The sequence below is a fragment of the Nansenia antarctica genome, assembly GCF_963989245.1.
Source record: "Nansenia antarctica genome assembly, chromosome: 4".
NCBI classification, from domain to species: domain Eukaryota; kingdom Metazoa; phylum Chordata; class Actinopteri; order Argentiniformes; family Microstomatidae; genus Nansenia; species Nansenia antarctica.
In genome coordinates this window covers 28055365-28067477 of record NC_137689.1, presented here as the reverse complement: position 1 = coordinate 28067477, position 12113 = coordinate 28055365, and the positions used below count along the sequence as shown (strand labels likewise).

General features: G+C 43.4%; 1 protein-coding gene across 1 annotated transcript in view; it reads right to left on the bottom strand.

The window, feature by feature from the left end:
• The window catches only part of LOC308155946 (transcriptional regulator ATRX-like), a gene marked incomplete at its 5' end in the record, with an annotated part of 41929 nt that extends 30018 nt beyond the window's left edge, over window positions 1-11911 (bottom strand). Inside the window, 15 exons of the mRNA XM_080529310.1 lie at window positions 629-731; window positions 890-1007; window positions 1737-1901; window positions 2177-2334; window positions 5899-5965; window positions 6106-7949; window positions 8048-8115; window positions 8368-8477; window positions 8692-8808; window positions 10141-10265; window positions 10391-10443; window positions 10585-10628; window positions 10723-10805; window positions 11023-11045; window positions 11879-11911. Of these exons, the coding sequence (XP_080385436.1) occupies window positions 629-731; window positions 890-1007; window positions 1737-1901; window positions 2177-2334; window positions 5899-5965; window positions 6106-7949; window positions 8048-8115; window positions 8368-8477; window positions 8692-8808; window positions 10141-10265; window positions 10391-10443; window positions 10585-10628; window positions 10723-10805; window positions 11023-11045; window positions 11879-11911 (3111 nt within the window). The remainder of the gene's footprint in view (window positions 1-628; window positions 732-889; window positions 1008-1736; window positions 1902-2176; window positions 2335-5898; window positions 5966-6105; window positions 7950-8047; window positions 8116-8367; window positions 8478-8691; window positions 8809-10140; window positions 10266-10390; window positions 10444-10584; window positions 10629-10722; window positions 10806-11022; window positions 11046-11878) is intronic.
• Between the last annotated feature and the right edge of the window lie 202 nt (window positions 11912-12113).

Genomic DNA, 12113 nt, shown 5'->3' with positions numbered 1-12113 from the left:
CAATTCTATTATCACTGTGTCATACTGTATTTTGCAGATCAACTCAAGTTAGCATTTGATAATACATCCGCAGAAAAATACATACAACAAATGCAAAAGATTGATCGCATTCTTGAAACGTCGGGGGGTTAAGTCCAGCCCAATCGATGGCAACTTTTTGGTTCGTTTGTTTTTTTCCAGGATCCGGAGATCCGGGGCTATGGACCTATCGCTAAGCCACGCCCCAAAATAGAAATTGTCCAATCATATCACAGCAAAAGTCACGACAGGCAGAAAACTCTGATGGTGAAAAGCTTCTAGACAAAATATTCTTGTCATCTTTAAATGTCTATTACTTGCTGTAGTAAATCAGAAATCAGAAATTTGCCAACTCCCGCCATTGTAAGTCGTTGAATGCCATTCAGTCACTGTCAGTGAAGCGTTGTTTGTTTGTCAGAGTTTTCAAAAGGGGCGTGGCTTAGCCATAGGTCCATTCAGTGGCTAGAGCCCCCAAAGACCAGGCCTAAGAATGTCACTGATCACACCTCTCGTTAACAACATGAATAACATTCAAATGTCAACGACCACAGAAAGAGCAGAAGAATAAAAACAAGTCACATCAAACGAGGTGGTGGCAAAGTGTGATTACCTCATCTATGCTGGAGTCAGACAACACGATGTATGATGGTTGTGCTTTCTTCTGCAGGTAACTGCGGACCACTTCCTTCTCCACTCTGGAGGAAGATATCGAGCTGAAGAGAAGTTCAAATCTTAAGTGAGTTAAAACCTTCCACACAGAGGAATGCGGAACTCAAACATTTCTAACGTTGAAATAACGGCATGAGGTTTCATTCCTGGTTCGCGGCGTTTCTCAAACCAAACACATGCAGGACAAGAGGAGTCGTCTTACCCCTTGGGCCTCTGTTCGCCGTCCTCCTCCTCCTCTGACTGGCTGAGATGCTCACTCATGCCTGACTCCTCTTCCACTTCTGATTGGCTATCGTCATCATCACCACTATTTGGCTCAGCTATGGTAAACGAGAAAACAGAATGGAACGGAAGACAATACATTTATCCGAATCAGAATTATTTTTATTGGGGCGCTTAGGTGGCGTAGCAGGTTAAGCGTTGACCATGTAACCGCAGGGTCCCCGGTTCGATTCCGGCCGGGGACATATCCCACACATCCCTCCTCTCTCTCTCACCCATCCTTCCTGTCTAAAATCTCTACTGTATCTGTCAATAAAATGAAAAATATGAGTGGGACTGCCCCACTCAGAAAAAAAATAAAAAAAAATAAAATAAAATATTGCCAAGTATATTGGCACATTCTGGAAACTGACTTGGTGAGCTTGGTGCATAGGACATTAACAACAACAGTATATAAGCCAAAATAGTTTAAAAAGACAATGGCAAAAGGGGCAATAGAACAATAATTATGTAGGCTGTAGATTACAGTAATGTAAAACTAATAGAAATTACACTCAGTCAGTTGTATGTGTGTGTGTGTGTGTGTGTGTGTGTGTGTGCGTGTGTGTGTGTGACAGAGGCAGGGGGCTTGTGTATGAGGCCCACTGCCATGGGGAAGAAACTGTTCAGGTGGTGCAAGGTTCTGGTCTTGATAGACCGGAACCTTTTTCCGGATGGAAGTCTTTTTACGTTTTACTGTCCACTCTATGGTAATAAGATGACCCGTTGCTGTGACGCCAGGTAACTGATGCTCTCACATGGCGGGGAGGAAGTAGTCTCACACAAACCTCGGCTTCTCCGTCTTCTCTTGACCTCCTGCTTCCCCTCCTTCTCTCCAGCCGCGTTCTGATCGCCTGGCTTTCCCTCGTCAAGCGTGAGCTTGTGGCGTAGCAGCTTGTGTCGGCGACCGGTCTTATTGGACTCAGAGTCCGAGCTCAAAGCCGAGGTCTCCCCTGCAACATGGCATGAGTGACAGGACATGTTATTCATCCAGTAACTGACAACGGAACGTAAGCACCAATACCATGCAGTGACGCAGGTTGAGGCGTCATATGAAGAGGAACTGCTTCTCAGCAACAGGGGATGGTCAAGGAAGGAACATTTCAGCATGATATTACCAAGAGGTTGAACCATATGAAAAATATATCCCTCCCTTGACAAACTAACCTGAACTTATATGTGTTTATTAAATGTGTGGAGGCTGCGGTCGTGTGGAAGCATCGCTCACCGTTGTCGTCCGTGCTCACATCTTTCTTGCCTCCTTCCGGTTCCTTCTCGTCGTCTTTCTCAGACACTTCTTCCTGTGACGATTCGTCGTTTGAAGAGAAATCTTCCTCCGACGTGTAGTTGGCTTTGATTTTGGCCAAGAGCATTTTCTTAGCGATTCTTTCAGAAGTAAAGGAGAGAAGGAAAAGCCAACCTGAGGATCACTGGAATGATCGTCACATTATCTCCAGCAGCTATCTATTTCATTATGGAGGTTTTCCCCCATTCAATTAAATATAATCTAATAAAAGGAATTGATATATGATTTAATTCAGCCCACACCGAAAATTAGGGTTTCCCTCAGCGTTTCCCTGAAATAAAGACTTGAAATTAAATGAAAGAAATGAGAATAAGGGGCCCCAAGCTTCTTGAAGCATTCATGCAAGAAACCTTTTAGCATCACTATACAGGCCTTTTACCTCCATTATACAACCCACAATATCATTTGAATGCTTCATTAAGTGAAGCAGAGGGACAGGGTTGTACACTTTGATACATTTACAAACTATATAGACAAATTACAATGTGTTAGGGTATGTTGATTTAGAGGCGAATATTTCTGCTATACTGATGTGCCAAATAGAAACTTTGTCATGGAGCACTTCATTAGCGTAGCCTTATAGTGCTAGACCACAACACACTGAGGTCTTATACGGTTAAATTACCTCTTTGCAATCTTGTGACACCAATTGCAATCAATCACTTGACAGACAAACATCTTAAGGACTTCATCACAACAAGACGAGACAAAGCGGATTCTGAGTAGATTAAGGAAGACTAAGAGACATCATCCAGGATATTCATTTATTATAACCAACAGTTCCTCTTACAGGGTTCAGTCAATAACATATCCTTAGTCTTACTCATGCTCTATAAGTAACAGTCCTCTAAACACTACAGCTCCTCAGATGGAATAATAATAATAATAATAATAATAATAACAATAACAATAATAAAGGATTAATTTAAACGAAAAAGGTTTCTTCCAGTTAGCAAGAAATGTAATGGGTTAAAATTGCTTCAGGGCTTTTTACAAAAGTTACTAAAAATGTAATGTGTCGTTTTGAAGAAATACTCTCGTTGGCAGATTGTAATACTTGAGTGACGCCTCAGGTGAAGCGTCAGCCTGAAGTACACATGACGAGGACCCCTCATACAAGGCAGAAACAAACAGCAGCGGAAGAGGCCTCGGCCTGAGGCCTTACCTCAAGTGTTTAAACTGGGAAGAGAAGAATGGAAGAAGAAAAAGACACCATTCACTTCACACTGTCAGACAAACCTCCTCACCGTCTCAACAGCAGGAGTGGTAAGCCACTGTCAACGGTCACACGCCACTTGCAAAGACGTGGTTGAGGACCGTATTTGAACCGTTTTTTCGTGGTTGAGGACTCTATTAAAACCGTTTTTTTAAGGGTTAGGGTGTAGTCTCTCCATAAAAGAAATGCAAGCATTAAAACAGCATTTGACCAATAAAACAGTTTCCAATGTGACGGGAAAGAGAATACGTTTATTGGAATACACACAAGTTTCCAACTCGGTGTAGACTTACTGACCGCAAAATTGTCAGCTATACGTATTACAGGCGTTGAACAAGAACATACATTTAATTTTGGGCAGACACCGCTTGTTGCCTGCCTTGAAGTAAAGGCTAAAGCAGACAGTAGGTTTCATTCAGGGTCTTTGGTATAATGCTGTTTTGCATCACATGTTTATCTTTGCTTCGGGTCTTTAGCCCTGGTCGGAGGTGGTCAATCATACAGTACATCTTTCGGAGTGTCCAACCAGGCAGAAAACAAGGGTTTTTCCAGTGTGCTCAGAGAGAACCACTGGCTAGCTAACCCATTAGGGCTGGGTATCGCCACTGATTTCCCAAAACGATTCGATTCCGATTCACAGCTCCCGATTCGATTCGATTCGATTCACGATTCGATTCGATTCCGATTCGATCTAGTTACAATATACATTTTTTGCTTGAATATGAAAGAGATTCTCCGAACGAATGCTATAAATGGTTCAAGGAACCCTATAACATGTAGCATTGTTAAACATATCAATGAATTGACTCCAAAGCAGTTACATGAATGTACTTTTTATTTACATATGACTTTGCTTTTGTCCAGCTCATCTCTATAGTCACATTTTTTAAATCCAAAATGCACCCAGACATCTGACTTTAAGCCTGGTGGTGACTTGAGTGTCCCTGCCATCGCCATGTTTTTAGATTTTAGTGTTGAGACCTCACGTTGCGTGAGATATGATAAATTCTTGTAGCGCGAGATCTGGCCACGAGATCTCGTTGCGGGTTGAAGCTGCAAGCAAAAAATAAAAAAATAAAAAAGAAAGAAAGAAAGATCGATCTCGGGATTTATGAATCGATAATTGCTCATTTAATGAAGATCGATTCAGAATCGGGAAATCGATTTTTTGAACCCAGCCCTATAACCCATCATATTACTCAGCGCATTAGGAGAAGCCCTCTCATCAATGATTGCACATGAAGGCCTTTCAGGTCATGTCTGGAAAAGCAGGATGATGTAATATAACAGGCTCCACCATGTCATCTTAATGGTAGACTTTTTCCTGCTGAGGAAAGTCATTATTGAAAGGGGCTATTATCATTATTGAAGGGGGGTGCTTCTGTATGAGAAATGCTTAAAGAAGGCCAAACGGACGTGGTCATGTTTGATATCATAAGCTCAAATACATTTCTGATCAGCTCATGTTGATCATTTGGGCATGTTTAGTATCAGGACTCAGTTCTGGGAAATACCACGCCCAATTCAACTAACATGACTATAAAGTACAGTCAGATATCTGATTATCTACCTAGACTTCTGTGATGTGGCCCTTTGAGTTTACCTTCTCAAGAGTGACTAAATGAACACAACATTTTCAGACAGGCTTTACTACAGACAAAGACATTAAGTCAGCCTGCTAGCTTCTTTTCAGTCAAAACAACATTACACACAGCTCATTACACTGTAGAAAAAATTCACCTGGATGTTTAGTTTTCACAACTAAATGTGACCGCAGATCAACTGTTCAAAATCCACATTTGAACCAGTCATGTATGAAAGTGAGAAAGGTTATCACATCATCTACAGTACAAATAATGTCATGATACAATTAATATTCTTTCTTCAAGACGGGACCTTTTTAAAAAACATGAAAGAACACTGTCTGTGGGAAAATAAATAATAACTTGCCATAACCCAAAACTACAGCATGTTTTTATAGGTGCGTCAAGTTCCCTTTTTGTGCAAATGGATGCAAATAGCCAGCATCTCCCCCTAAACTACCTTGATACCAGACACACGGACACACGGTCAAACTGAAAATTAATCTCATCAAATGAAAAGAAGAAAAAAAACATACTCAATGGTTTTAACACAAGGTGGCGTTAGTGGCCTGTCATTTATAACACAGCCTAAGCCAGGAGAAGGAGTGTCTCCGTAGATCAGTGGGAGTACCTTGTGTTTTTACATTGTACCTCTACCCTAGAGAGTGTATATGAAAGCTGCTTCTCTACTGCAGCTGCGTTTCAGTCGAGACTGTGTTGACTGGGACTGGGACTGGGTCTTGACACCGATGCAGTCCCCGGTTTTACGACTGGACTTAGTGTGCGTTGGCGAGGCCTTTCTCCCGTGCCCAGGGTGTGTTACAAACGCTCTCTTTGAACCATACCTATTTTCTGGGTCATCATCTTCATCTGCTGCCAGAGAGGGCCCAGTCTGGGGCTGTTCTTCATCCCCTACACAGTGGTTGAGGAAAAACAAAACAAAAAAACGTTTTTCAAGGTCATTTTTCATCACATTTTAATTTTTTAAGAATATCAATATCAGGTTTGAATGTAGTGCTATGGATCCGAGGTGCAGACAGGGACAGGCTTACCGGATGACTGGTGGAAAGCTGCTGCCCCCAGTACGGTCACGTCGTCAGTAATGGGCTTAATCTTCTGGTCACCACTGTCACCTCCAGAGTCCGAGTCCAGGTCCCCATCCTCCTCCTCCTCGCTCGAGGAGGTCGGCGTCTGCTCTATTTTCCGTCGAGCTCGAGGACCGATCTTGGGCTTGGTCGCCTCGTTCTTCTCTTTCTTACTGTCTGTACCTTCAACCTCTCTACTGACCTTACTGGGCCGACGTGCCCTGGGCCTCAGCTTACTCATAGTCTTTATCTCCTTCTGCAGGTCTGGGTCGTCACTGGAGGAATCCGAGCCGCTGCCTCTCGGGGCCTTGACCCTTCTGTCGTCCAGTTCCGAGTTCGAGGAGCGGTCTTGCGTCTTGCGTTTGCGGACCGCCCTTTCCGGAGAAAGAGGCTTGTTCTTCGTCAGCCCGAAAAGGCTTTTCTTGGTCACGCAAGTCGACCCTTCGTCTCCGTCGTCGCTCTCTGCGTCGTCAGAGCTGTGGGTCATGGCCGCCCGCTGGAGGAGAGCCGCGGGGATCTCGTCTGAGTCCGAGTCGTCCGTGACTCTCCCGTGGCCTTCCTCGTCCTCGGCTTGGTGGTCAGGAGCCGCCGTTGGTCCGTTGTCCAGATCCGTGTCGCTCTCGCTGTCGGCGGCTGACAGAGGGGGCTTGGTCTTGATCTCGCTCTGGCGGCGTAACGGCGTCGTCTTCACCCGAGGCGAGCGTCTGTTCTCCGGCTCCTCTTCCAGGTACAGAGACGACGCTTTCGCCACCTCGGCAGATTCGTCCTCTTGCGATCCTCCTCCGCCGCCTTCAAAGTCTCCTTCCCTTTTTTCCAGTTGTTCTTGTCTTTCTTCTGCCTCTGTCGTGTCCATCTCTTCGAGACTAGGGAGTGGCTCTTCTACGACGGGAACCGGGGTAAGTTTCACCACTAGCTCTTTAGTCACGTTGACAGAACTTTCCACAGGCTTTGTGGAGTTTTTACGCGGCCTGCCCCTCGGACGACGGGCTGCTATCCCAACGGCCCCTCCTGCGGAGTCGTGGTCAGCACATTTCACTTCCTGGGAGGAGGAAGGCCGTCCATCGTCTGCAAAGCTCTTGGAGTCCGACTCGTCCTCTTCCAAATGCTCGGCAGCTATTTTCTTCAAATAATTTACGCAAGTCTCATCAGAAATGTCTAGTTCTACACATGCTTCTTGTGCTTGTTGAGGTGCCTCTGTATCATGACAAACAGTGTTTTCCCCACCGTTCAGCAAGTCCAGATCTCTGAACTCATCCTTAAGGGCTTCCTCGAGGGCGGAATGGGATTTTTTCAGGCCCTCCAGCACAGACTGGAAAGTCTTCAGGTAAACGAGCCGCACCGCAGCTGTATGTTTCTCTTGCATGCCACTTTGGATGAACTTAACAAACGTTGTGTTCACGCTGTTTGTGGAGTCGACAATATGTTTAGCCTTTTTGGCCAGTTGCTTGGGAATTTTCAGCGTATTGTAGTTGAACACCACATTACCATCCATGCCACTATGGTCCCAATCATCCAATGGAATGTTCTCTGAGTGCCTGGGCGGGGTGTCATAAAGGTCGGATTTCTCGGGTTCCACTCTAGCCCTCTTACGGTGCTGATGCCAGAGACGTTCCAGGTTGTCAAGGATACTGTCACAGGCCACCACCAGGTCTAGAAGGGGCTCCGGGCTGCACACATAGCAGTACCACTTACTCTCCTCATCCATGATACCAGAGAGCTCTTTCCGCCCTAGGTTCCGCAAAATGCACTTCTTACAGAACGCGTTGCTGCAGAAGTCACAACAGATCAGGTTACCCCCTTCAGCACACCATCTGTAAGAGAAAACATTTATTCAAAGAGGAGGATTAATGGTACCACCAGTCTACACACTGTTCTAGCTGAAACATGTTGTATAAGAGAACCATCATACCTGCACTGTTCATCCATGCCATCTCCATCCTTGCTGATGTCATCACTTGAGTAATATTTGAAACAAGACTGACAAGAAAATACAAACAAAAAAACAAGAGAATCAGAAACTAACCCCAAAAATGATTGATTATCTTTACACGCCCCTCATAGTAATTCTAAAGACTTATTGAAGAATGGCCATTATAATTAGGAGCACAATTGCTCAGTGGGGATCAATGGAAAATTAAATAAAAAATTGTATCTACAGAACCACCATCATCATCATCATCATCATCATAAAAATGTAACCCATCTATTATTGATGCGTTCAATGCTCACCTTGCAAATAAGTACGTTAAGGACCGGGTGCTGATAGAAGGAGTCTCTTTGGAAGTGGTTGACTTGCTGGCCACAAGCTGTGCAACTAACAATCTCCAAGTGTTCACCGCCTACGAACACAATTCCATTGTCACCAACTATCAATTACAACTCATGGGCATGCTTCTTGTATGTGAAGAATGTGAGGTAGGGCTGTTTTGCAAACAAACCCACGTTTCAGTGTTTTGATGTATGCCTGTCTTGTTTGCTTGTCTGCTTAACTACGTACTGCTTAACTATCTTCCTTTATTCATTCATTCACCCCGCTCAGTAACAATTGCTCACCTCCACGTCTCCTCTGAAAGTCTTTCCTCAGAGTTCCAGATTTCCGACTGCGGAATTCTGGCCCTCTGAAGTCATCCCGTACGTGTTCCACAGGTTCAGGCCTCACCAGCACCGTGCCTTTGAGTAGGAAACATAACATAGAAATAAAACACACACAAAATATACATCCATGAAATGAGGACAGATGCAGTCATATAGTATAAATACCAGGGCTGTAAAGTATACGATTTTGTTTCTCATGATGAACATATTTCTCTATATGAGAGCAACCATAAGAAGGTTAAACTAAAATGAGTGACATGTAGCAAGGTAAACAAGTGTTCTACCAAGAATGCTCAGTTCAAGCAATTAGAACCTAACCTACCTCTTCATCTAAGGCAGCGGTTCCCAACCTATGGGCCGCCAAATCATGGGCAAAAAAAATGTTTTATTGATGTTTTTTTGTTACAAAAACGTTTTAATTTTAAAAAGATAAAAAATCTTGGATTGAACAGCCTTGATCGTATTGTGTGTGGTGTGCGCCGATATTTCCATCTGAAAAGAAGAAGTCAGCTCGCTTCTTGATTGGCTACATTCCATCCCGGACTCACGAACAGGGTTGCCAGATGGGATCGACATTTTCCACCCTAACCACAGTCTAAAACGGCTAATTCCACCCCAAAAAAACGAGCCCATCTGGCAACCCTAGTCGGGAGTCGGGAGTTGCCCACACACATAAGGATGTTTGGTCGTATTGAACACATACAACATTTACGATCTTGGTATTTGATCACCTGCTATATAAAACATCGCCGCTCGGCTTTAATGGTTTAACCGCAAAAAAAATAAAATAATGCCACGTCGTTGTTTTGAGCGCTCGTGCGCGTTTCATGCGCGTGCACGCGCTGCTGAGTGGGCCGCGAATACTGGAGAGATATGTAAAGTGGGCCGTGAGTCCTAAAAGGTTGGGAACCGCTGATCTAAGGGAATGGCAGGTCACACCATTGATTTGGAGGCAATCATTTCATCGATGACTTGTAAAGTACCCTATTTACTGCTGTGTTTTGAAGAGTTACATTGTTAAAGGACCACTTCTGGGTTTGTTGTCTAGAAACGTTTTGAAAATCTCTGACTAAAGAGCCAGGTGAAAAATAAGGCAAAAAAAGGATCAACAATGTGTACTTAAAAGATCTTCTGGTTAAATAGAGATGTTGTACTTGCTATACCAGTCTGTATTATTGTGTTGGTTGGTGGAGGGGAGGGGAGGGGGGTGGAGAGAGGGGTGGGGGGATAGGGATAGCTGACAATCAATATGTATTTGTCAACCTGTTGTATTGTTTATAACTTGACAACATTGTAATAATAAAGGAGGATTTTTTTTTTTATCAACTGACAGCCATAGTAAATACACATCTAACATCTCAGGTACATGCATAAATTAACCAAGAAGCTTCCAACTGAAATGTATACCTTTGGGTAATCTTGTCACATCAAGATGACCATTTGCATTGATGGGCAAGGCCTTCTCATCCTCACTGCCATTTGAATCACCAGATTCATCCAGTCCAGAATGTTTAGTCACAACTAAAGGTTTCCTGTAATGTCAGTAAACATTAACTCTGGAGAACATGGCTGGTTATGGGTCATACCACAGATCTCGGTCAACAGACAATATGATGGACAACCAATCACAATATTTTACATCTCAGAAGAAGCCTACCTCCTTGAACCGAATGCTCCAGAATGCTTTAAGGTGCTTGTTGATGTCCCAGGCTGGAAACAAAGTACAGTTGATGACTTAGCAATATTACAAAGGTCAGAATGCAGTTTTCTGTTTTTTTTTAAATAACTAGTTAACTGTGATGTTCAAAATGATACCAACTTATATGGGCAAAAACTATACTTTGACAATACCTCAAGAGCGGTCTGACTCGAGTGTGGATCCTTCCTTTTTACACCTGTGGAATGAAATGAGCAAACTGTGAAATCCACGCACAACATTGAATTAATGACAACTGGTCACTGGCCAGAAAGCAATGTTTCAGTTCTTACCGTCATCAGACAGTGGCTCCTCCACTGACGTATGAGCCAAGAACTCGTGGAGTTTGGACACCAACTCATTAAGCTTGCTCGCGCTGGCAAGGATGAAAACAAATAACAATATCAAAATGTATACGGACGAGCATGTCATCATTTGAACTATGCTTTCCTAGAACAAACACGTATACATCACACGATCAGACAAGGCAACTGAACCAAAGACTGAACTGATATCGTTCTCACAAATGTTGTGTAGCTATTACAATAGGTAGCTTCTAGCAAGCTCGAAATATGGAAAGTCTTTCTGCTTACTGCTGGCAGTGGCACTCGTACCGCTAGCTACGTTAGCTGCTGCTAGCTAGCAACACACACAACACAAAATGTCGCTTGTACCTGGGAATCTCTGAAGACATCGTGAGGTTATCAAAAGCGCCCCCAGTGTAAGAGTAAGAGTACAATTCACGAGGACAATATTGCTCAATACATCTAAAGCGCCCAGATTCCCTTATTAGAGGGAATCTTTGTTCAGGTCACTAAACAATGCATTCTTTGGCGCAGTAACTGAGAAATGGCGCTGTTTCTCGTGTGCTTTCGTCATCACGGCGCGTCGGATGCAGCGAACCGGTGGAGCGCCTGGCCTGAGAAGGATCCGATATACTTGTCCTCTCATGAGAAGTGAATGAATGGTCTTTATTGTCATTGCTACAGTACAGGTACCAAACAACGACATTTAGGAGGGGTGGCTCCCCTGGTGTTAGGAAAGATTATTTTTTATTTTTTTTCATAAATAAAAAAATAACACAAGAAGGGAAGGAGCTGGTTTACATAAATAAAGGCTATGTACACTATCCACTACTGTACAGATAGACGACTAGGGTTGTCATATTGCACATAGTGTTATTGCACATTTATTTAAAGTGTCGCAGTTTTATTCATAGTGTTATTGCACATTTATTTAAAATGTTGCAGTTTTATTCAAAGTGTCGCAGTTTTTACAAGAAAAATAAGAAAAGGGATGCTTATAACGAAGACCGTATATACGATTAAATCAGAAGTGTTACAAGAAAAAGGATGGTCTATACAGCCTACATAAAGTCATAGTCATAAACTGTCTTATATGTATCCCTCTCTGGTTATAACTGGCAACACTCTGAAGCCCCTCCCTCACCATGGCAACACTCTGAAGCCCCTCCCTCACCATGGCAACACTATAATATCGAGCGCACTCGAACTGTGATAGGGGGAGCGCCATCCATAAAGCTCCACTCTAGTCGGTTTCATTTATTTTGTCATTCCTAACCATCTAGACTACTGAATCATTTTTTAAAAACGATCGATTTAAAAGGTTTAAAAACGTATTTAAAAATAATTATATAAAATATAACCGCAAGCGGCAATGGGGC